Genomic DNA, 25,996 nt, shown 5'->3' on the forward strand with positions numbered 1-25,996 from the left:
TGAACCCGGGAGTCCTCCTCACGGGCCCTTCCAGCCGCCCTCTAAACGGAGGCAGCAGCGGGGGCCCCGAGGCGCCAGCGCCGTCAGGCCGGGGCCCCCGCCGGGGCCCCCGCTCATCCCTTCGCAGCTGCTCCCCGCCGCCTCCAGGACGACCTGTGGGCCGAGGCGGCACGAGCTGCGGCCCCCACGGCCGCTCACCGCCCTCGCTCCGACGAGGCCTCGCCCCGACACATCTTTTCTCGGCTTTCGGACCAAGCCGGGTTCATCCTTCCAGTCACGGGCGGCGGGGCGTCTGCCTGCGGCCCAGGCCGTGACCCGGTCCCGGATCGAGTCCCACGTCGGGCTCCCCGCATGGAGCCTGCTTCTCCCTCTGCCTGCGTCTCTGTGTCTCTCAAGAATAAATTTAAAAAATCTTTAAAAAAAAAAAAAAAAAAAAAACAGTTCAAGGGTGCCGGGGGCTCAGCGGGGGAGCATCTGCCTGCGGCCCAGGGCGTGACCCGGGTCCCGGGATCGAGTCCCGCGTGGGGCTCCCTGAGGAGCCTGCTTCTCCCTCTGCCTGCGTCTCTGTGTCTCTCAAGAATAAATAAATAAAATCTTTAAAAAAAAAAAAAAGTTCAAGGGTGCGGGGGTCTCAGCGGTGAGCGCCGCCTGCGGCCCAGGGCGTGACCCGGGTGGCGGGATCCAGGCCCGCGTCGGGCTCCCCGCGGGGCGCCGGCGTCTCGGCCTCCCTCCGTGCCGCTCAGGAATAAATGAATAAAATCTTAAAGTAAAATAAAATAATAACATAAGTATGGGCTTCAGTCGGAACCGGAGGAGCGGGAACAAGCTGCCCGTACGGCCGTGAGCGCCGGCCACGGAGCCGCCCAGGGCCCGGGACGCGCAGGAAGCTCGTCCGGGCTCGAGCCCAGCGGCTCGCGGGCTGACAACCGCGCCCCGACCGGCGGGAGCCCGCTTCCGGCGGCAGCACGGAGGCCTCGCGGACACGAGCCTGTCACCCGGACCCGGGGGACGGACGGGGAGCACCGGGAGCCTCGCGCCGGCCGGGGGGGGGGGGGGCGTCCTCCCACGTCCGCCCACGGCGGCGGCCCCGGTGTGCGCGTGCGCGTGCGCATCATCCTTCCGACGCTCCTTCGCATCGATGCGTGCGGAAGCCGCTGCTCCAGCCTGCTCGCCGCCGGCGTAGGCGCTCGCCGCGCTGCCGTCGCGGCCGCCATTTTGACGGCGGAGCCAGTGCGGGGCCGGGACGGCTGGCGACGGCGGCGGCGGCTGCGGCGCCTGGTACGGACGGCTTCCACCGTGTCGGACCCTCCGAATGCGCCCGTCTGGGGGCCACCGCGCTCGGTATGGCCCCTGCCCCGACCGGCTCCCTGTGGCTAGGCTGTCCCCGTCAGCCCCGGCCCAGCGCTCGTCCGGAGCTGCTGTGGAGCCGCCGGCCCTCAGGACCGTGTCCCGGGCGGGCACGGACTCCTGCTTCCCCGCCGTCCCCGGGTCCTAGCTGCTCGCGGGAGCGGGGGGTGAGGGGGGGCTTGGGGGGCGGGGCCCAGCGGGGGTCCTTGGGGGTGGGGCGCACTTCCGGGGAGCTCTCGGGGGTGGAGTCCTGCTTGGGGGCCGGACGGACTTCCGGGAGCGCTCGGACGTCGGGGGCGGGCCCTGCGGGGCGCGGGGGGGCGCACTTCCGGGATCGCACTTCCGGGAGCCCTCGGGCGTCGGGGGCGGGGCCTGCGGGGAGGCGCACTTCCGGGGAGCGCGCGGGCGTCGGGGGCGGGGCCCTGCGGGGGGAGCACTTCCGGGGACGCGCGGGCGTGGGGGCGGGGCGGCGGTGCGCCTCGAAGCTGGCGCCCGGGGGGTCACCAGGCTGCTGTGTTTTGTCGGTCCCCCAGGGGTAGAGCTTCACGGAAGGGACGATCGCTGGCGTCCGCCCTCCCCGCCAGAAATGGCCACCGTGAGTACACGCAGCCGTTGTTGGCAAGTGGGTTTCGGGACGGCGGCCTCGGCGGCCTTTTCTCGCGCTCAGAGGTGCTGTGTGAGAAGTGTCGCGGGCAGCGGGGGGAGGGGCGGGTGTGGACAGCGCGGCGCGCCCCGAAGGTGGTTTGAATACGGACGTTTTCGTCGGTCCCAGTTGCCCGCGTCTGCGAGTCCGTGTTTGGACATGAAGCCAGTGCCCGGATCCTTGCAACGTTTTTAGAAGACAGTATTCGGTGGATACTCGGAATCTGCTTTTAGGGTTTGTTTGTTTTTTTTAATTACCCCGGTTAGCTACACGGGAAGGTTTTTGTAGCGGTCCCGGGATAGCGCGTAACCTCCCACGCCCTGCAGAACGGGCGCCAGGGAGGGGGGCCCGCAGCCCGGAAGTACTGGTGGGCGGCGGCTGTCCGGGTGGGATGCAGCTCACCGCGGAGCTCCGGGCCAAGGCGATCGCAGAAGCACTTCATCGGAGTTCCGAGAAGATGCTGGGATCCAGATAATTGGAGATTTTAATTTAATTTTATTTATTCATGAGAGACACAGGCAGAGGGAGAAGCGGGCTCCCTGCAGGGAGCCCCACGCGGGACTCGATCCGGGACCTTGGGGTCACGCCCCGGCCCGAAGGCAGATGCTCAACCGCTGAGCCGCCCGGGGCGCCCGATAATTGGCGATTTTAATGGAACAACAGGAGATTGGTCTTCAGAGACCCCTCTCCCCTCCGTTTCCAAAACTCAAGAAGACCCTTACACCTTGCGCAACGCGGAAGAGCGGGAAGTGAGGTTGGGTCGCGGAGGTGTGATCGGGGACCAGGGAACCTTGCATGTCACACTCAGGGTTTAGATTCAGTTCTTTGGTAAAGCTGTGGTCCTTTGATCAGAGCTGTGTGAGGAGGATACAGATGGCAGCCTTTAGCCAGGGTAATATTCCCCTAAGGGAACGTGGTAGGTTGAGAGTCTAGTGATGTGACTGCAGGGTCAGGTCATAAACGTGGACCACTGTCTTGGACCCACTCTAAGGTGACTTTTTACTTAAAACCACAGGAAAGGAATGTTGTGAAAGAAGCCTGAGGTGCTCTCAAAACACATTAATTAGAATAGAATGCGAATGTTTAACTTGTCTTTGTTTTCATTTAAATGGATTAGCTCAGCAAGGTGACTATTTCCTAAGATGCTTTCATAGATCCTTTTATTGTTAGAAATTCGTATAAAGTTTTAGTATTCAAATATACTTTTGAAAATTTGTGTTTGCGTTGTAAACACTGAATGCAAGTATGTGTGTCTTCGACATTGTAGTTAACATACGTAGCAAGAGTCATAAATGTCTCAGCTTTGAAAGCTGGACCAGTAAATCAAGATGCCTTGGTGGGAACTTTGACAAACTGCAATTTTCATTTATGATACGGCAACAGGAGCAGCCTTTCCTTAGCTACAATGATTTGTCATTTAAGCCATTTGGGAATATGAATCCAATGCTGTGAGCTCTTCTGAGTTTTCCAGAATAGCTGAAAATTTGGACTTTTTCGGTGAAATCTGTGATTTTTCAATATTTATAGCCAACACAAATTTCTTAGGATTTCTTATAACATCCCACTCAAATTTCTTTTGTGTGGACCACACAAAAATGCCTGAAGATAGGTATGGATGAATTTCCTAGAATGTGGATGAATTTCTTAATAACAAGCTTTCAGTCTTTGTTATAGAGCCTGTTTTCTGCTCACATAACCCAAAACGGGACTTAGTCCTAAAACAGTGTCAAAAAGACATTTCTCCTTATACTTCTAAGGACTTTAAAGTTATATTTTAATAACCTGTTCTCTTCCCAAGTCTAGAATCTTAGGTTTTGAAGTAGTCATATACAAAATCACGCTTATCCTCATACTAAGATTAACAGACTATTCTAATTTTTGAGTCACTTATTGGTTGTCACTTTTAGTTATATTTACCAGCTGACCCAATGTCATAAAATCTGCCAGGTAAGAATTTGAGTGTCATAGAGGTTAAAAGGAAAACTTGAAACACATCAACACTGTTGTCAGCTATTCTTTTCAGTGGATAAATTAGATACTGGCTTATTTAGCTGTTAAAATGAAACTTGGTAAATAAAATTAACATGAAACTTGGTGATTAGATTGTCTTAGATTGGCAACAAAAGTCACATTTTATTATGACTTTTGTTAAATGCTTTACCATCAAGGAAAAATTCCAAAGTAGGAGTTAGTGGCCTTGGCACTCCCAGGCTAAAATAATCATAATCCTTAATAATATTAGGCAGTTGCTAAAATAATTTGGATTATCTTTCTTTTCCTTTTTTGCTTATGAAGCAGTTAATCACAAATAATAGCTTGATAATCGTACTTTAATGTTAATAGTATATGGAAGTGTGGGAATAAGTAAAAGAGTGCATGTAAAGCACTTAGCATAGCATCTATCCCATAGTAATTAACATCTATTGATTATTTACTATTTACTATTGCCCCCTTCAGAAAATGTCTTATTGAGGGTTATTTTTAAGGCTTTGCCCAAAATATTTTCAGAGTTTAAAATTTTATATTGCCTTTAAGATCCTGAGCCATTATTCTCTTAAATGTAAATGTCTTCTTTGTAGAGGTAAATTTAAATTGTAGAAACACCCAAAGTCTGAGTTTGTCTAGTAAGTTAAAATCTAATAATTATTATATTTATCTCTCTGAGGAGGTTGGGTCCTGACTCAAGGAAGGATGCTGAAATTTTCAGATGGCCAGAATGGTCAGGAGACCCGCCTTCTTTGGAGATACATTAAGGAAGTTCTGTTTATCCAGTTATTGAAGACAGAGTTGAAATTTGCTAGACCTAGAAGGAGAGGGAAAGGGGCATTCTAGCAGAAGAAGTCATAAGGCAGTATAAAAGAAGGCAGAGAAATAGAAGTGTTGTGGGGTTTTTTTATGTGAGACTAAAGAATTGAAAAAGAAAGGAAGGTAAAGTTAATAAATTATGCGAGAGAGGTAAAACAAGTTAGGATGTTATCTTATACTTAGGATGAAAAAAAAAGAACACCTGGGTTGGAATTCAGAGTACTCTGAAAGGGGAAAAGACTGATTCTGAAGTTTCAAATGGCTAGAGTCTTTCCACACCCTGGTAACTAATTTTCGTACCACTCCAATCTATTCTTAAATCCTATTCCAGTCCATCCTGCACTAAGTGATACATTCCTAAAAACATTCCTTATTTTTGTCAGTTTATTCTATTCCCTGCCTCCAGATCAGGATTCTGATTTATTGAATTGCTGTTAACAAACCCTTTACTGTGTCAAATATAAAGCCTTTTATGATTACCCACAACTTAACTTCCAAGTCTGTTTTTTACCGCAATCCCTTAAATATCTAACCTTACTAAATTTCTCTCTTTTGAATATACCTTTTATGACTATACATCTGTTTCTGAAAGTTCCTCATTGAAATGCCCTTTTCCTCCACAAATTTCTATTTCTTCAAAACCTTGTGTTCTCTATGAAACTTCTTTTCCTATTCTCTCAAGGAGCTCTTAATTGTTCAAATCTTTTAATAGTATTTCACAGATAATATGGTATTCTTACATATTTTCTACTACACTCAGTTGGCATTTTTGTTTTTTAATGTAAAGGGTCGGATAAGTAAATATTTTAGGCTTTCTGTGCCATATAGTCTCTATTCAACTACTTAATTCTGGCATTATGGCATGAGAGCAGCCACAAACAGTACATAAGTACGTGTGACAATATTAGACCAAAACTTTACTTACCAAAATAGGATGTATTCAGCTATAGTTTGCCAACCCCTGTATTAAATTATTACACTGACATAGGGCACCTGAGTGCCTCAGCTAAGCTTTAGACTCTTGATTTTCTTCAGGTCATGATCTCAGGGTCTTGAGATTGAGCCCAGCTGTGCGCTCAGCGGGGCGCGTCTGCTGGAGATTTTTCTCTCAAATGGATAAATCGGTATAAAATATAATAAAAAAATTATTTTGACGCAAGTATTTTGCTAGAAATTTGTTCATGAAAGATGTTTACACATTCATCTATAGTCAGTGACCTCAGAGTCCAGAAGTGAACATAGCAAAATATTTACCACAAATCTATGTACTAAAAGTGTTGAAGATTCCTTAACAATAAAAAAGTCTTACTTGTACTACCTTTTTAGTGTTGTTCCTGAATAGGGCAACTTTTAGAGGTTCCTATTCTCTCTAGTGTGGCACTCTCGATTCTAGCCTTTATCAGAAAGGCCATACACTTTTCCAAAAGTAATTTATTGTTTGTTTAATAGATATGTTTTTAAAATTATATATATATAATCCTTGTCATATAGTAGTTGCCCCATAATAGGATAAAACTTGGTTTTAAAAGATACGTTGCAGTGTGAGGGTTTGCCAGAGATTGTCTATGTTAAAAATAACGTATATGCAGAACAAATAATTTTAATTTTTGTCTTATTTTTAGGTGCTCTGTAATAGAGCCAGACTGGTTTCCTATCTCCCAGGATTTTGCTCTTTAGTTAAAAGGGTTGTCAGTCCCAAAGCCTTTTCAACTGCAGGATCTTCAGGTTCTGATGAGTCTCATGTGGCCACTGCACCGCCAGATATATGTAAGTAAAAGTTACTGTAATTTACTTAACATTTGTTGCAAAACACCCATCTCCCTTTTGGCAACCACCAGTTTATTCTCTAGTAAAGACTGTTTTTGTCCCTTTTTTTTTTCCTTAAATTCTATATGAGTGTAGTCATTTGATATTTGTCTTTCTCTGACTTCTGTCACTTTTATATCCTCTGCATCCATCCATGTTGCTACAAATGGCAAGATTCCATTATTTTTTTATGGTTGAGTAATATCCCATTGTGTACATATACCAAATCTTTATCCCTTCATTTCTGTATGAATATTTGGATTACTTCCATATCTTGGCTATTATAAATAATGCTTTGTTAAATATAAGGGTGTATATATCTTTTGTTGCGTGTTTTCCTTTTTCTTTGGGTAAATATCCAGTATTCAATTATTGAATCATTTGATAACTTTGTTTTTAATTTTCTAAGAAATCTCCATACCGTTGTGCAAAGTGTCTGCAGCAGTTTGCATTTCAAACAGTGCAGGAGAGAATCGTTTTCTCCACATTCTTGCCAACACTTGTATTTCTTATATTTGTTCTAGCTATTCCAACAGTTCTAAGGTGATCTCTCGTTGTGGTTTTTTAATTTCTTTTCCCTGATGATTAGTGATATTGAGCATTGTTTCATGTGTGTACCAACTATATATTTTCCTTAGAAATAAGTCTCTTTAAGCTCTCCATCCATTTTTAATATTTTTTTTAATTTTTTAAAAAGATTTTATTTATTCATGAGCGAAAGAGAGAGGCAGAGACACAGGAGGAGGGAGAAGCAGGCTCCATGCAGGGAGCCCAATGCGGGACTCTATCCCAGGACTCCAGGATCAGGCCCTGGGCTGAAGGCAGACGCTCAACCATTGAGGCACCCAGGTGTCCCTTTCCATCTGTTTTTAATAGGGTTTTTTTGGTTGGTTTGGTTCCGTGTTATTTATATACTTTGGATATTAATATTTACAACTATAAATGATGTATCAGATACATCATTCGAAAATATCTTTTTCCATTTAGTAGGTTGCCCTTTTTTTGTTTTTGTAATTGTTCCCTTCACTGTGCAAAAATGTTTTATTTTGGTGTAGTCCTAATAGTTTAATTTTGCTTTTCTTTCCATTGGTGAGCAGAATATCTAGAAAACTGTTTCTATAGCCTTTGTCAAGGAAATACTACCTATGTTACTGAAGAATAGTTGAGAGTGTGAATAGTTTCAAGCATACATTATGATAATTCAACAATCACATATATATATATTACATAGTTCACACCAGGATAAGTGATAAAAGGGTGCATCTGTCACTATGCAGCCTTACTACAGGACTATTGACTATATTCCTTATGTTGTATTTTTAATACCTGTTGTGTACTTATAACTGGAAGTTTGTATGTTTTAAACCACTTCCCTACTTTGCCTATCTCCCCCCTCCCTTTCCAGATGACAATTATCAGTTTGTTCTCTGTATCTATGACTCTCTTTTGTCTTTTTTGCTTGTTTGCTTGGTCATTTATGTTCCTTTTTTTTTTTTTTTTTTTTTAAGATTTTACTTATTCATGAGAGAGACAGAGAGAGAGGGGCAAAGTACAGGCAAAGAGAGAAGCAGGCTTTCTGCAGGGAGCCCAATGCTCGATCCTAGGACCCTGGGATCACAACCTGAGCCAAAGACGGACGGACAAGCACTGAGCCACCCAGATGTCCCTCTGTTCCCCATTTATAAGTGAAATCATTTGGTATTTGTCCTTAACAGAACCTAATATCCTCCAGGTCCATCTATTTATTGCAAAGGGCAAGATTTCATTATGACCAACAATCCACTGTGTATGAGCGCATACTACACATGTTCTTTATTCCTCCAACTATCGGTAGACACTTAAGTTGCTTTCCTATCTTGGCTATCGTAAATGATGCAGTAAACACAGGGTACGTATGTTTTTAAATTACCACTTTATTTTCATTGAGGAACTACCTAACAGTCAAATTTCTGGATCGTCTGGCATTTCTCTCTTAATTTTTTGAGGAACCTCCATACTGTTTTCCATATTCTGCACCAACTGACATTCCCAATCAACAGACCACGAGGGTTCTCTATCTCCACATCTTTTCCAACTCTTCTTTATCTTTTTCATTCTAGCCATTCTGATGGCTGTGAAAATGAATTCATAAATATGATAGTTATGAAAGACTTATTTGACCTTTTTTTTTATCATTTTTAATTTTTCTCCAGCAAAACTAGGCTATTTCACAATGAGAAAATTCAGGAAGCATCTGGTTTTGACAAAATTACACACATATAACATTAGACCCTGACAGTTGTGGAGTACGAGAACAGTCTACAGACTCAGGTTTGAAGAGAGAGATCTGCTGGCACAGGGCAGAAGTGCAGGAGAGAAGTCCCAGCGCCCTGCTACTGTACTCAGGGGCAAAGGCAAGAGAGACCTGGATTAGGACAGTCACTGTTAAACAGAAACTAAGTATTCCAAAAGTCAATTTTAAAGAATCTGAAGGTCAATTTTAAAGACGTTAGTGGCTTTTATTCCCTTGCTCTGCTTCCGTATCCTCCCAATCTGTAGCAGTTTTCAGCCTGGATGAATAATAGCATCATAGTAGTAATGGTAATGGCGCTTACTATGTGCCCAGCCCTTGTCTAAGTGCTTTACGTGTAGTAATTCATTTAGTCTTCAAATCACCTCATGAAACCAGCAACATTTCCACTGCACAGATAGGAAACCTGAAGCTAAGAGAGGCCGGAGGATGTGGTCAGTCATAGGACAGGGAGTGACAGCCAGGAGTGGAACACCAGAGTCCCGGCCAGTCTCATGCCCCTCCTGATCCTCTCATTACCAAGTACCTGTTGGTGGGTTACAGCCCTTTAGACTCTCAAAGTGCTGAAGTGGAAGCGGTGGCCAATATTCAAATGGGAATATCCAGCTGGGAGGGGAGGTGGGAATCCGGAACCCAGAGAATAGTCAGGATTGAGGAGACACCACAGAAGGGGGGGTGAGACACCACGGAAGGGGGGGTGGAGTTCACTCGACCAACCTGAATCCCTCAAACTCCATTACTGAGTGTAGGATCAGAATTTAACCCACTGATTTTCCCGACTCCTTACAGAACTTCTTTAGGAATCACCACTCTAAATGATGACATCCTATCACCAGCATGGTGCATAAGGCCCCCTACATCTGTCTCCTGACTACCTTTTGGGGAATCATCTAATCGCCTACAGGCTACCCTCCATGGTTGCATTCCCAACTTAATTGTTCATACCTCAGAGCTTTTCCTTGGCATTTCTGCTCTCCTTTACTTGGAATGCTTCTCTACCTTGTCTGTCAGGTATATTTGTGTTCACAAATCATCATTACCTCCAGATCCTTTCTCCTGACCTTAACAATCTCGTCCCTGTGAGTACAACAGTCAACACAAAGGAGGGCTCCAGAGTGCTTGATGTCACGAGCTGAGGCGGCACGGGCTGAACTATCTCAGAAAATCCTCCCTAAAACATGTAATATATCTATTTCCACTCTTCATTCCTCAATCTTAGTAAATAATAAACAAAAAAATAGTATGACTTTTTTGGGTGTTTTTTTTTTTTTTTTTGCCAAGGTATATACACATTTTATTTAAAAAAGTTTACAGTTTTCATTATACACAACTATTAAGAGGTTATAGTCAGAGGAGGCATTTGTCCTGTTGACAGAAGTGCCCGCTAGATCATCACAATGCAAGGAAAATGGTAGAAGAGAGGAGATAGGGCAAGGAGAAAATAAGCGATAAAAAGCTTAGATTTCAATTAAGGGCTGGTAAGTCCCTTTTCTCTCTTCAAGTATCACACAATATGTACCAAATACAATCAGTAAATAATGGCCATTTCTTCCCAAGCCCCCACTATTCTCACTATTCAGGTCTGACCTGCCCCTCACGGGCCAGCTCAAATTTTGTCTCCTCCAAAGACTAGACCTGTAGTAAGCTCTATGAATTGGAGCAGACATACAGGGCATCAGAATAAGAACTCAGACTTTATTCAGTCAGAGTGCACATATATTGGGGCTGATGACTTAAAAAACAAAGGTATGGGGTTTGAGAAATATGAGTACCAAATTTTAAAACTATTCCATTACTCTTGTGTTTATATGGTAATAACAAGCAGTGATTGTAACTAGCAAAGGACGTGCTGGTACCTGTTTTAATAAATTTATGTCAAGAATGCTTGCAGTTACTGTTCAAGATCAAATGAGTAGCCCTCAAGATCTCCATTGCCCCTTTTGGTATAATGTGACTGTGGCAATGTTGCATGCTCTGAAAGAAATATCAATGGAAAAACCAGAAGTTTTATACCTTTTTTTTTTTTTAACCATTCATCTATAGATGAACACTCGGGCTGCTTCCATATCTGGCTATTATAAAAAATGTTCAATAAACATAAGGGTGTAAATATCTTTTTGAATTAGGGTTTGGTAGGGGAGAGGTAACTACCCGGCAGTAGAATTATTGGATCATTTGGTAATTCTATGTTTTATTTTTTGAGGAACATCTATAGTGTTTGCCACAGTGGCTACTCCAGTTTGCATTCCCACCAACACTGCATGAAGGTTCCCTTTCTCCACATCTTTGTCCACACCTGTTATTTCTTGTGTTGCTGACTTAAGCCATTCTGACAGGTATAACGTGGTTCTCCCTGTGGTTTGCATTGGACTTTCCCTGATGATGAGTGATGTTGAGCCTCTTTTCATGCGTCTGTTGCCCGTCTGCGTGGGTCTGTGGAAAAATGTCTGCAGGTCCTCTGCCCATTTTTAATTGTTTTACTTGAAATTTCTTGGGGTTGAGTTGTTGAAGTTCTTTATATGTTTTGGATATTAAGCTTTTATTGGATATGTTATGTGCAAATGTCTTCTCCCATTCAGTAGGCTGTCTTTTTTGCTTTGTTACTGGGTTGTTTCTCTGCGCAGAGCCTTTTATTTTGGTATAGTGACAGTAGTTCAGTTTGCCTTTGGTTTCCTTTAGAACACGTATCTAGAAAAATGCTTCTACAACTGATGTCAGGGACGTTAGTGCCCGTTTTCTTCCAGGAGTTTTATGGTTTCAGGTCTCTGTTTATGTCTTCAATCCATTTAGAGTTTGTTTCTGTGTGTGGTGTAGGAAAGTGGTCTGGTTTCATTCTTTTGCCTGTAGCTGTCCAGTTTTCCAGCACCATTTTCTGAAGATCCTGTCTTTTCCCCATTGTATAATCTAGCCTGTTTTGTCACAGGTTATTTGACCATGTAAGTGTGGGTTAATTTTGGCTCTCTACTGTTGCACTGATCTGCGTGTCTATTTTTTGTTGTTGTTGCCAGTGCCATACTGTCTTGATTACTGCAGCTTTGTAGTATATCCTGACTTACAAGATTGTGCTGTCTTGAGCTTTGTACTTTTTTGTGAACATTGCTTTTTCTATATGGATTCTTTTTGGTTCCATACAGATTTTAGGGTGTTTTTTTGTGTGTGGTTTTTTGTTTTTGTTTGTTTTTGTTTTTTTAGTAGTCTGAAAATTTGTTAGTAGTTTAATGAAGATTGCATTAAATCTGTGGATTGCTTTGGGTAATAGGGAAATTTTTACAATAGCAGTTGTGCCAGTTCATGCACATATCTTTCCATTTATTTTTTGCATCCTCATTTTTTTCATCAGTGTTTTATAGTTTTCAGAGTACAAATCTCTCACCTCCTTGGTTAAGTTTAATCCTAGGTGTTTTATCTTTTTGGTGCAATTGTAAATGGGATTGTTTCTTAATTTCTATTTCTGCTACTTCATTAATATACAGAAATAAAATAGATTTACCAATAATCTCTATTCTGCAACGTTACTGAATTCAGTTATCAGTTCTAGTACTTTTTGGTAGAGAGTTTTTAGAGTTTTCTGTATATGGTTTATGTCAGCTACACATACTGGAAATCTTACATCTTCTATACTAGTTTGGTTGCCTTGTTTTTTTGTTTTGTTTTTTTTGTTGTTGTTGTTGTTTGTTTTGTTTTGTTTGTTTTTTGGCCTGATTTCCCTGACTGGGTCTTGCAGTACAGTGTTGAAGGAAACTGGTAAGAGTGGACATCTTTATCTTATTCTTGATCTTAGAGGGAAAGCTCTGCTTTTCACCATGGAGAATGAAGTTAGCTGTGGATTTTTGACATTTAACCTTTATCATACTTTGTTGAGAGTTTTTTCATGGTGAATGATGTACTCTTTCAAATTCTATTTTGTGTCCAAATGATCATATGGTTTTTGTCCTTAAAGTGACAATATCACTTAACACTTAACACTTTTTGCATGTACTGAACCACCCTTGTATACCTAGAATAAATCACACTTGATCATTTTGAGTGATTTTTTTTTTTAGATTTATTTATTTGAGAGCAAGAGTGTGTAAGCAGGGAGAGGGAGAGAAAGAATTTTTTTTTTTTTTAAGATTTTATTAAGAGCACATAAACGGATTGGGGAATTGAGGGGAAGAGACAGGGAGAGGCAGAAGTAGACTCCCCACTGAGCAGGAGGGAGTCAGCCAGGGGGCAAAATCCGAGGACCCCAAGATCATGACTTAAGCCAAAGGTAGACCCTTAACTGACTGAGCCACCCAGGTGCCCCAAGGAAGAATCTTAAGCAGTCTCCTCATTCAATGTGGAGCCCAATTCAGGGCCTAATCTCATGACCCTAAGATCCTGATCTGAGCCAAAATTGAGAGTAAGGTGCTTTTAACCAGCTCAGCCACCCAGGTACCCTGTAAATGATTTTCTTGCTATATATTTGTATTTGTTTTGATAGTACTTTGTTCAGGATCTTAGATTTTGGTGCATACCTTTTTATTTTTAGTATCTCCAGCTGGTTTTGGTAACAGTAATCTTGGCCTGCTGGAATGAATTTGCAAGCTGCTTTCATGGTCTGTATTTTGTGATTTTCAAGAACAATATATAGTAACTCTTCTTCATATGTTTGGTAGAATTCATGGGTGAAGATACCTGATCCTAGACTTTGTGTTAGGAATTTTTTGACTACTTACTCAGTGTCATTGCTAGCAATTAGTCTGTTTAAACTTTCTATTCATGATTCAGTTTTGGAAAGTTTTAGCTTTCTAGGAATTTGTTCATTTCTGCTATGTTCTTTGTTGGCATATAATTTTACACAATATTTTCTAACTATCTTTGGTATATTTGTGATGTCAGTTGTTATTTCTCTTTTATTTATGGTTTTTAGTTTTCTCTCCTTTGGTGAATCAGTCTAAAGGTAGTTCAGTTTTGTTGAGCTTTTCAAGGAACTGGGTCATGGTTTCATTGACCAGTTGTGGGTTGTCTTTTGGGGGGTTCTCCATTTTAATTATTTCTGCACTAATCTTCATTATTTCCTTTTCTCTTGTTTTTGCATGTTTTTTTGTTGGTTTTTTTTTTTTTTTCTTAGCTCCTTTAGATAATACGGTTAGGTTGTTTACTAGAGATCTTTCTTGTTGCTTTAGTTATGCCTATATTGCTATAATATTTAAGAGCTATTACCACATTGCAGAGATTCTGGACCATTATGTTTTCATTTTTATTTTTCCCCTTATATATTTTATTTCCTCTTTGATACCTTGGTAGGTGCATTCAAGGTTTAATAACATGTTATTTAGCCTGATTGTATTTGTGTGGTGTTTGTTTTTTCAAAGATTTAATTTATTTGAGAGAGTGCACAAGCTGGAAAAGAGGGAAAAGGAAAAGCACAGGCCTCGCTGAGAGGGAGCCTGACTTGGGGCTTGATCCCAGAACCCTGAATCATGATCTGAGCAGAAGGCAGAGGGTTAACTAAGTGAGCCATCCAGGTGCCCCCTGTATCTGTGTTCTTTCCACATTTCTTTCTGTGATTCATTTCCAGTTTTAAACCTTTGTAGTCAGAAAAGATACATGATATGACTGCAGTCGATTTGAATTTATTGAGACTTGTTTTGTGGCCTAACATATCTGTCCTGGAGAATGTTCCATGTGCACCTGAAAAGAATGTGTATTCTGTTTTTAATGGAATGTTCAGAATATAGGTTAGGTCCATCTGTTGCAATGTGTCATTCAAAAGTGTTTCTTTGTTGATTTTTGTCTGGTTCATCTATCTATTGACGTAAGTAGGTGTTAACATCCTCTACTTTTGTACTATTGTCAAGGTCTTCGTTGTCTTGTTAATGGTTTTATGTATATAGATGCCCCCATGTTGGGTGCAAAAGTATTTAGTTTGTTACGTTCTCTTGTCAGACTGTTCCCCTTATTTATTGTAGGTAGTGTCCTTCTTTGTCTTTACAGTCTCTGTTTTATTTGATGTGTATTATTACCCTAGCTTTTTTTCACTTCCATTTGCATGGTTACAGTTTTCCATCCCTTCACTTTAAATCTGCATGTGTCTTTAGGTCCAAAGCAAGTCTCTAAAGGCTGAATAAAGGTGGGTCTTTTAATCCATTCAGTCACTTCCTACTGATTTGATTGGAAAATTAGTTCACTTACATTCAAAGTAATTAATGATTAGCAGGTACTTAGTACCATTTGTTACTTGTTTTATTATTGTTTTTGTAGTTCTCTATTCCTTCTCTTGCTCTCTGGTGGTTTATGTGAAAAAATAAAAAGAAAGAAATCCAAGCATATCTATTATAGGTAGTTGATTTGTGGTTCCCATTAGGTTCATATATAGCATCTTAAGCAGTAGCAATCTGTATGAAGTTGATGGCCACTTATGTTTGAGTCCATTCTAAAAGCCCTAAGTTTTTACCCACCTCCACATTTTATGTAAATGATACCATACTTGACGTCCTTTTATTTTCTGATTCTCTATGATTTTTATAGATATAATTGATATTACTGCCTTTATGTTTTTACCTCCATACTGGTTTTATATTAATCTACTTTTATTTTGTATTTACCTGTAATATTTTTTCCTAATTTTCTTTCTTTGTTATGGCGATTTCTTTCCACTCAGAGAATTCTCTTTAATGTTATTTGTAAGGGTAGTTTAATGGTGATGAACTCTTTTTACTTGTTTGGCTGGGAAATCTTTATTACTCCTTCTGTTCTTAATGACAGCCATGCTGGATAGAGTATTCTTAGTTGCAGGTTTTTTCTTTTCAGCGTTTGGATATCAGCCGATAGCCTTATGGAATTTCCCTTGTATGTGACTGCTATCTCTATCTCATATCTGGGAATGTATTTCCTGCCTCAGGTTTAGAAAGTTTTCAGCTATTATTTCTTCAAATAAATTTTCTGCCCCCTTTTCTGGGATCTCTATAATATGACTGTTTTTACGCTTGTGGTATGGCTGAGTTCCCTTTTTCATTTCCTGTTCAGCTTGGTCACTTTCTATTACCCTGTCTTCCCAGTCCCTGATCTATTCTTCTCTGCCTCTTCAAATGTTCCATTCATTGCTTGTAGTTTATTTTTTATTTCAGTCATTGAGTTCATCTCTGACTGGTTCTTTTTATATTTTCTGTCTCTTTGTTGAAGTTCTCACTAAGATCCTCCACTCTTTTGTCAAGTCCAGTAAGTATAGTTATGAGCATTACTTTGAAATCTTTATCAGGCATATTGCTTGTCTCCATTTCATTTAGCTCTTTTGCATGGTATTGTCCTGCTCTTTCATTTAGGACATACTCCTTTGTCTCCTTATTTTGTTTGTGGTTTTTTTTTTGTATTTATCTGGAAAGTAAGATATATCTTTTGATCTTGAAAGGAGTGGCCTTACGAAGAAGAGGTCCTGTGGTGCCCTGTAGCACACTTTCCACTCTTCTTCAGAACCAGGCACCTTAGGGGTGACTTTGATAGGAGTTTTGCACACTGTACTATTGTGGCTCAGTCACATTTGCCTTCAATCTAGTCAACTACAAATGTTCACTTTGCTTGTTGTGGGCAGGGTTTGGTCCTTGTACTGTTAAGGGCCCATGGGGCAGGGAAGGGCTTACAGTTGGGTAGTATCAGTAATCAGTCTAGATGCCTGCTTTTCAGCCCATTAGCTGGGGCTGCAGTTGCATAAAAGTGTATCACGTGAGAGTCTTTGTTGATTAGTGGGGCCAAGAGATCAGAAATCAGATGTCTGCAAGTCAGTCTGCTGGTACTGCAGTCAGACTTGCATGTATGGTTGGTTATCTTCCCACTCCGCAGGGCAAGTTATCTTGGAGTGATGGTATTGATTGTCGGGGCTGCTTGAATGGATTGAATCAACAGGACAATGTAAGGTTGGGTGCACAGTGTTAAGCAAACTATATGGAGAGTATTCCCGTTGGATGCACAAATGTGTGGGTATCTAGGCTGAGATGGGATGGAGAAAATACTCTTGGAGAAGTTTCTTACAGATCCTTGCTTCTCCAGCACAGGTTCTTTTCAGCACACATTGAGATTAATTAAAAAAAATAAATAAATCACCTTCATGTATATATCCCAGGCACTTTTCAAACTTTTGCTTCTGTGCTGTATCTAGGTGAGATTGTTAGTTACACACTCTCTCTTTGAGGATGGAAACTCAGTTTCCTATCACTCTCCAGCTCTCCCAGAGCTAAACGCACTAACTAAAAACTTTTGAAGTTAAGCCACACTGATTTTCAAAGCCAGATGTTATGGGGACTTACTTTCTCCGGGGAGTTCCCTATGTCAGGGGTACCTCCTGTGGGGTCTTTTCCTCTTCCTTCTCTGTGTTTGTCCTTCCTATTTGTGGTTAGTCTCACTGGGTAGTTTGGTTTCCAACTGCGTCTCTGCCTCTTCTATCTTGATTGGCTTCTTCTCTGTGAGTAACCCAAAGACTTCCTGGGTTAGTTGCACTGATATGTCTGTTAATCAAGGTATCTCTGTATTAAAGAGGAGAGCTTAGAATCCTTCTACTCTGCTGTCTTCCTAGGTTCTTTCCAAAATTTACTATATTCTTTTTAATAACTACCAGGTATTACATAGTATGGATTACTGTACTTTATTATATCCTTTTTCTTATAATGGTCTTGTCTATAAACTGAAAACTGGCTACGTTGATCTGTTGGGTTTATAAAAATAAAAATACCTAATTAGAAAAAAAATATTCTTTTAGTCCACCCATGCATTTGACTGTTGGAGAAAATAGATTCATTTTGTTGTTCCTTTTCAGGCTCTCGAACAGTATGGCCTGATGAAACTATGGGACCATTTGGACCTCAGGATCAGAGATTCCAGCTTCCTGGGAACATAGGTTTTGATTGTCATCTCAATGGGACTACATCACAAAAGAAAAGCCAACTTCATAAAACTTTACCTGATGTTCTAGCAGAACCTTTATCAAGTGAAAGGCACGAGTTTGTGATGGCACAGTATGTGAATGAATTTCAGGTAAATTGTTAATATCATTTATTCTGGGGGATCCCTGGGTGGCGCAGCGGTTTGGCGCCTGCCTTTGGCCCAGGGCGCGATCCTGGAGACCCGGGATCGAATCCCATGTCGGGCTCCCAGTGCATGGAGCCTGCTTCTCCCTCTGCCTGTGTCTCTGCCTCTCTCTCTCTCTCTGTGTGACTATCATAAATAAATAAAATCTAAAAAAATAAAAAAAAAAAAATATCATTTATTCTGTTTTCTGATTATTGCTAAAACAATTTCTGATAACTCTGAGCATATTACTTGAAAACGTTTTTTAAAAATCTTAATTCAAAATATATACAACATATATGGCTTTTAAAAACTTAGCATTGTTCTATATATGTTTGCTATATAATTTTCTTTTTAAGATTTTATTTGAGAGAACACACAAGCCAAGGGAGAGGGAAAAGCAGACTCCTCGCTGAGCAGGGAGCCAAAAGTGGGGCTCGATCCCTGGGATCATGACCTGAGCTAAAGGCAGACACTGAACTGACTAAGCCACACAGGCACCCCTTCTTTTTTACTTTAGATTACAATCTCTTTTAGGTAAATAGTTCTTCAAAAATATATTGTCTAATAGCTGTTTATTTCAGATATAGTTTAATTTCTATATTACTAAAAATTTAGATTCTTTTTCACTTTTATAAACAATAATCCTAATTTTTTGTGGAACAGGTAACTAGTTTTATGCTCCACTGGGCACTTAAAACAAGAAAATACTGAGATCTCTGAACTTCTCCAGATAGAGTAATATAAAAAAGAAAGACTTACAAATAAGTTTTGTTTTTGTGGGGTTTTTTTAAGTGAGTTTTTAAACTGGTATGGCAGGAGTACCTGGCTGGCTCAGTTAGTAAAACATGATCCTCCTGATTAGGGGTCTGTGAGCTCAGGCCCTGTGTTGGGCATAGAGCTTACTTTAGAAGTGGGGAGTGGTAAATAAACTGATATGCTCACCTAACTGGTTTCTATCAAACCCCTAATCCTTACCATTTTCTGAATTTCTAAATAGTTTCAGGCTGAGTTTTTTTTTTTAATCAAAGCCATAATATTTGTAGCAGCAGCCCTCACAATTATGATTTATATCAGATAGCCTAACATTTGGAGACAGTTGACCTTCCCTAACGTTTTATCTCCCATAATTCTCAGTCTTCTTGGCTCCTTCTCTCTGTCTTCCAATTATATGTTATTTCCCATGTGTTTCTATCCATCTTCTTTGAGTAACTCCTTGGTCACTTAATTCCCTGGCTTCCTCCATAAATTATAATTCCTAACTCTATCTTCCTGCCAAATGTCATTATCTGAACGTCTTAAAATTCCCTAGATTTTTTTGTGTCTCATCTTTAGGTTCCCCCTTCCTGCCCCCACCTCAAAACGTGTCCTTAATCCCATGTTATCAGCAGTGTAAGTGACTTAGTCATTATCCCACTGACCCAAGATAAAGATCATACTGCTAAACTTGGCTCCTCTCTCCATCATATCCCTATACAGAGTGACAAAATTGCATTGCTTCCACCTCTGAAGTAGCTTTTAAATTATTTGTTGTCCCTTCAGTTTCCACTAATAAAGCTAGAGTTCAAGGTCTCTATCTCTCCTCCATTCTTAGAGGCATTATAGTGAGATGGACTATGGAACTAGGATGAATCTGATTTCAAAGGTTAGTTCTGTCTTTTACCTGATTTTGTGGCCTTAAGAAAGCTACTTAATATTTCTGAGCCCGTTTCTTTATAAGTAAAATGGGGATAATAATACCTAGTGACCATAAAGTCGCTATGAGAAAATGTGAAAATGTACCTAAAACACTTAAATATACTGTGATCAGTATATATTGGCTATTAATTGTCCTATTGCTTGCACAGTAATACTAGCATTAGCATTTTATATCTGATCTTGCTATTCTTCATTGTTTATAGACTAAAGTCAAAATTTCTTAGTGTGGCATAAATGACTTTCCATAGTTTTGATCTCTTAATCACAGCATACCCTATTTTTGTTTTTAAATGTACCATTCTCCTTGTACATACCATTGCATGTGCTTGTATTGTTTCTGTCTCTTCCCGGACTCTCTTTCCTCCTGAGTTTCTAATCCTTTCTACCTATTCTCTGCAAACCAAACACATTAACTCACATGTAGCTCAAATAGGATTTCAACCTTTTTCTGATTTCCCTCAGCAAAGCAAGTTTCTTCCCCATCTATACTGTGAAAAGACTTTCTAATTCTATAGAACTTTTCACATTGGATTACATTTATTTGTTCATGCTATTTTTCTTCTATTAGCTCTTTTAAACCTAAGAGTGAAAACTGGATTTTTTTACTATTGTGGGGCTGCTTTTGCTATGATGTCTGATGTATATAGTAGGTGCCCGGTAAATTTCAGTTGAATAAAAGCCTCTAAACACATCCTGTAGGAGAGACTATATATTTAAGCATGTTATTTTGTAAGTTAGTGCTATTATCCCCATTTCACAGATTACAGAACCAAGGGAAGGATAAGTAGATACCAGAATATCAAAGGTAACATTGTAGGACATAATCATGGCATTTTAGTTTCTTAGCCAACTTCTATTCATATTACAATATTAATATATTTATATGTTAATTTTTAAATCTTCACCTCTTTATTCATCATAGAGAACAGTTTGAGTATACACTATTACCCTATTGCCAGTTAACTAAGATTATTTCTAAAAACTTCTCAAGGAAGACAAGTTTATAATAGACCAAATATTTTATTTGAACTCCAGCTTTTATTTATACTTTTTATTCCTCTTAGGGTAATAATGCACCTGTTGAACAAGAAATCAGCAGTGCAGAAACTTACTTTGAAAATGCCAAAGTAGAGTGTGCGATCCAAATGTGTCCAGAATTGCTGCGAAGAGGTATGGTGTACTTCAAACATTTTTACACTACATGTATTAGATAATGCCACCAATTTTCTAATATGTTAAATGATGTACTCCGTAGGAATTATAATACTTTGTAATTAAATATTTTAATATGTCTGCCTGGAAATGATTACATGGCCAAGGTAAGGTCTTTCGAATGTCCCCTGACATCTGACCTCATGCTGCCATTAGACAGGAATAGTAGACTTTTTAATAATTTTTTCCCTGAAGTCATTCTTCTCCTGAGGTAATAATTATAACTATAATTTAATGAATACATAATTGTAATAAACTTTTTTTGAAAATTACAAAATCAGTAACAAGTAACCTTACTGCTCTTCAGAATGGTAATATTTCAGTTAGCAAGAGCAGAAGTTAACCAAAAGTTCACTTCAAATTCCTTTTTAAAAACAGTATGCATTTATTGGCACCACGATAATTTAATCATTTTTCTAAGGAAGTACTTTTATATACTGCTTTTTTTAATTTTTTTTAAAAAAAAGGACTTACTTTCTCCCTGGAATTATTATTTATAGATTTTGAGTCCCTGTTTCCAGAAGGAGCCACCAACAAACTAATGATTCTCACTATAACACAGAAAACTAAGAATGATATGACTGTTTGGAGCGAAGAGGTAGAAAATGAAAGAGAAATGCTTTTAGAAAAGGTAATTCTCTCAAGTGCTGACAAGTTTTATGATACATTGTAAGATGATGGGGTTCTTCAGGCTTTAGTAGTTCCCGGCTCACGTGCTGTATTTCAGTAGTAAGGGACTTTGACATCTGAGAAGTGAGATGCCGTGGTTGGTTTTGTTTTTTTAACTTAGATTCTGTCTAATACTGCAATTTTTTGGATATATGTGTTTTGGTAAAATTGGAAAATACAGTAAAAATGGCAAAAAAAAAAAAAAGTAAAATTAACTCTTCATACTCCTCACTCTTTTTAAAGCAAGTCAAGTAAAAAGTGCAGATTACCCAAGGAGTAATACTCTGTGTACAGCAATAACATACTGTATACCCACATTTTTTTCCTGTCCTTTGCTTTTTGCCAGATGTTGTGACACCTTTCCATAGCTACACATAGATTTCCGACTCTGAATTTTTTATCTTTTCCTGTTGTAAGCAGTGAATATGTTTGTGCATATACTTTTATGCACACACTTAATCTACAGATTCCTAAATAGGAAATTGCTGAATCCAGAAGATATACTCCTTCTACATTTTGATAGATGCTGCCAGTTTGCCCACCAAAAAAACTGCCCTAGTATATATGCTGTCACCATAGCTCACCCTGGATATTATTAGCATTTCTTTTCATTTTTACCAACCTGAGAATTGGTAAGTGGTAACTTAAAGTCTTATTTAAAAATATATATAACATATAAATATATTATAAATATATAATTGTCTCAAGAGTTTGATGTTGGGTTATAGGATTTTCTGCAAGATAGGATAATACTCTTTTGCCTTGTGACAGATCAAGATTAGCTCACTTGGGCACCTTAGCTAACTATAATTGAAAAAATTCCTTTTACTAATTTCCGTCTAAGATAATACTAGCAATTTTTTCTGTTTTCTTTAGGATTGATATATGGTTCTCTTCATTTGTAAATTTTAGGATAATGACTTCATACTAAAATGTCCCACATATAGCTTCGCTAATAAATTTCATGTAGTCATGATCATATGCTAATTAATAAGGAAGTTACAGAGAGGCATATGATATTATCTAATTTTAAAGAGATATGAATTTAGAGAGTTAACATTTAGGCAGTAACTCATTTTCTATTTACATATAAGGCAGTATTTACTAATACATATACTTACCATTGCTGTCAATTAGTCATTGCATTATTGGTCCTAACTTCTAATGAGTTAAGGATTCCAAGTCTCATTTAATACTGACTCTAGTAAAATTATCAGTTTTTTGTAACCAATTTCAGGGTTTGAATTGTCATTTTTAATTTTATAATAACTAAAAGCTTTTTTTCCTATGGAAAAAAAGGTGTTAGTGACTATTTTAGAACCAAATGTAATTTACTGTCAGTAGATATTTTATGTTCGGTAGTTTATGGTAGTTTTTTCCACCAGATGTCAGTGTTTTCTGTCAAGGAGCATAAATCTTAAATACTTAAACTGGTTCTCTTTGTGATAATTTGGGATTCTTTTAGTTAACTTTTACCACATTTGCATTGTTTTGTTTTCCTGGGAATTTTGTGTACAGCAGATCTGCTCATTAAATGGATATATTTTCTAATGATTTTTCTAGCCCATATTCAGTTTTCCGATTTAAGAATTATGAAGATAACCCAAAAATACAGCATTATCTTAATGTTGCTCACTCAGTATTTTCCAAGAAAGTTAGCTTAGTTTACAGAAAAAAGTTTGCTGATTGCTGCTAAAGAGCCACCTCATAAGTTTTTAGGCTTTATAGGTTTTAGGGTCTCAACTATTCAACTCTCCCTGTGTATTGTGAAAGGAACTAAAGACCATATAAATGAACAAACATGGATGTTTTCCAGGGAAACTGTATATATACAAGCACCCAGCTGGATGGTTGGGCATTTAAGCTGCAAGTTGCTAACCTCTTCTTTTAGGATATGGCCCATCTTCCTCAGGCTTAAACATTTGGGGGATCTCAGCTGGATGTGCTCAGTGAGGTCTTAGTACTCTGTGTGGGCCAGAAATCATATTACCTAGCACTGCACTGACCCATGGTAACACCATTGAGCTCTCAGGTGCCAGTTGGCACAGTCTGTGAGGCAGATTCCTCAAGGAATCGTGCCTTGTGAGTCGAACCCACAAATTCCAGATGCTTCAACATTCCAGAACTCTTGCTTTCTACCTCCTTAGCTTGGAAGACAGTGTTCCAAACAGACATGAGGATCATGTAATTTGTTGCCCTTCTTTCTGTCCAAGATTACAGTTTTGTCTGACCACGATTAAAACCGTTGCCTCATAGGTTTTAGTATTACAGCCCCTATTCTATTATGGCCAGAAGTGGAACTGTGCCCTTGGTTTTAAACATTTATGGTTTGTCCCCCACCCCCCTTTTTTTAACACTCTAATCTGGTCCTAATATTTGTTACTGTCTTTTTCACTGCTTACACTTCTGATAAAGCTAATAAAGACATCATAGGAATTAGAGTAGGATGGCAAAACCAAGATTTTGAATAGGTGATAGAGCTACATGGTCTATAATAATACACAAAGAATATAGTGAAAATTATGTATGACTGAGTATGGATAAATGTGTCTTTGTAACATGTAAGTTTTTAAACATTAAAATGAATGGTTTATATCTTCATTAGGGTAAGAAAGGAAAAACAAAATATTCATATTTTTATAATATAAAAATGGCAGCTATATTTTCTAATTCATGACATTCAGGAATCAGTAGCACAGAACTGATTAGAAATTGTTCCTAAAAATTTAGAAGAAAAACAGACTTTTTGAAGGAAATGAAAGTGTTAAATGAACCATTAATTTTTTGGACTGGTAAAAATATGGCGTTATATCTAACTTATATTTTCTTATTGAACTGTCTGAAGCAAAAGGTACTTAAAATTTTGTTGAAAAATAATTTGTAAGGATGCTATCCAGGATATTTGTGTCTTTTTCTATGCAGTTCATTAATGGCGCTAAGGAAATTTGCTATGCTCTTCGAGCTGAAGGCTATTGGGCTGACTTTATTGACCCATCATCTGGTTTGGCAGTGAGTAATTACATTTTGAAAGCCAGATTAATTTGAAGTGGGAGTGTTTGTTTGTTTTTTAATTATAAAATGGTTTACAACTTTGGTAGAAATAGATCATTTAAGACATTTTTTTAAATCTTAATTGACAATCTTTGAGGTACCATCATCACTTATAGTTAAGTTTTTCTGTCTTTATTATTTTTCATCCTCACTAGTAAATACTATTACATTAATGAAATAGGTAGTTACAAATCAGCAATCATAGTTGAAGGGAGAAAACTTCAGGAAGAACCACAGTTGTCATATTTAAATTCTGGGTATAGCTTTCAGTAATAAATAATTATGAAATGTTTTATATCTTAAGCTAGGAATATATATTATTTCTTTTCAAAATCAAGTAACACATGTAGTATAGACGAGAAATGAAAAACTTAAAGATTGTGTTTTAGATAACATGTAATTTGGATGAAGAGGAAGTGTTTGGTCACACTTTTAATATTTGGAGTATTAAAATAGGTATGTGTTCATCATTGTCTTTCTTGCTAATGAATAGAACTTTTATTTCCTCCAGTTTTTTGGACCATATACAAACAACACTCTTTTTGAAACAGATGAACGCTATCGACATTTAGGATTCTCTGTGGATGATCTTGGCTGCTGTAAAGTGATTCGTCATAGGCTCTGGGGTACCCATGTGGTTGTAGGAAGTATCTTCACTAATGCAACACCAGACAGCCATATTATGAAGAAATTAGGTGGAAACCAACAGTAATGTCAATTTATTGGCTGTACTATTGATATGTACCATTTGGGTTGATCTATAAACACTGTCAAAAGCTTCAATTTTTAAAAATTACTTATTTCTGGGTATTTATTTCAACATTTATGAATTTACAGCATTGGCAAATGGTATAATTTTTAAATCTCAAATGTTTGTTCATACTATCGTTGAATACATGTTGATAACATCCACATCGTTAACATGTAACCAGGACATGATCTCATATTGTTATTTCTCCCCTTTATTGGAAAAACTTGAGTTTTATTTTTCTCTAAAAATAAATCAATCACACATTTGGTTATCTGTTTTTTCATTGCTATATTTTTTAAAAAAATTAATTTTGTAGTTTTGCATTTTTAAAATAAATGCAATCAAGAATTCTAGAAAAACTGCTAAGAGTTTTACTTTGAAGTAACCTTGTGTCAGAAAATAAGGATAATACTACATCTTTATATATGAAAGTGTATGACTCTCACCCTTTAAATGTGGTTTATTTTGACAAAACAGTACCTCAGCTGCTAAATTCTATTTTCCATTTTAGCAAGAGATAGAAATTATGATACTTTACAGAAATGCCTCTTTGTGACAATTTAAACTTAAAAAGAACCGTAGGAATCTCAGAAGAACAAGTAACTTCTACCAAATGAATTAAGAAAATGATTTTTTGTGTATTTTTCAATTGACTTTTTAAAGGAACACATGGAGATAATAAACTTAATATAAAATCCTG

At 39.0% G+C, this 25,996-nt stretch overlaps 1 protein-coding gene across 1 annotated transcript; it reads left to right on the forward strand.

The window, feature by feature from the left end:
• Positions 1–926: 926 nt before the first annotated feature.
• Positions 927–25,567, forward strand: LOC129514531 (methylmalonic aciduria and homocystinuria type D homolog, mitochondrial). The gene is made up of 8 exons (XM_055333163.1): positions 927–1,341; positions 1,881–1,942; positions 6,418–6,562; positions 17,665–17,882; positions 20,678–20,783; positions 21,326–21,456; positions 24,417–24,503; positions 25,057–25,567. The coding sequence occupies exons 2-8, from the start codon at positions 1,934–1,936 to the stop codon at positions 25,255–25,257; spliced, it is 897 nt and encodes a 298-aa protein (XP_055189138.1). The 5' UTR covers positions 927–1,341; positions 1,881–1,933; the 3' UTR covers positions 25,258–25,567.
• The last annotated feature ends 429 nt before the right edge of the window (positions 25,568–25,996 follow it).

Source organism: Nyctereutes procyonoides, unplaced genomic scaffold (genome assembly GCF_905146905.1).
Source record: "Nyctereutes procyonoides isolate TBG_1078 unplaced genomic scaffold, NYPRO_anot_genome, whole genome shotgun sequence".
Lineage (NCBI taxonomy): Eukaryota > Metazoa > Chordata > Mammalia > Carnivora > Canidae > Nyctereutes > Nyctereutes procyonoides.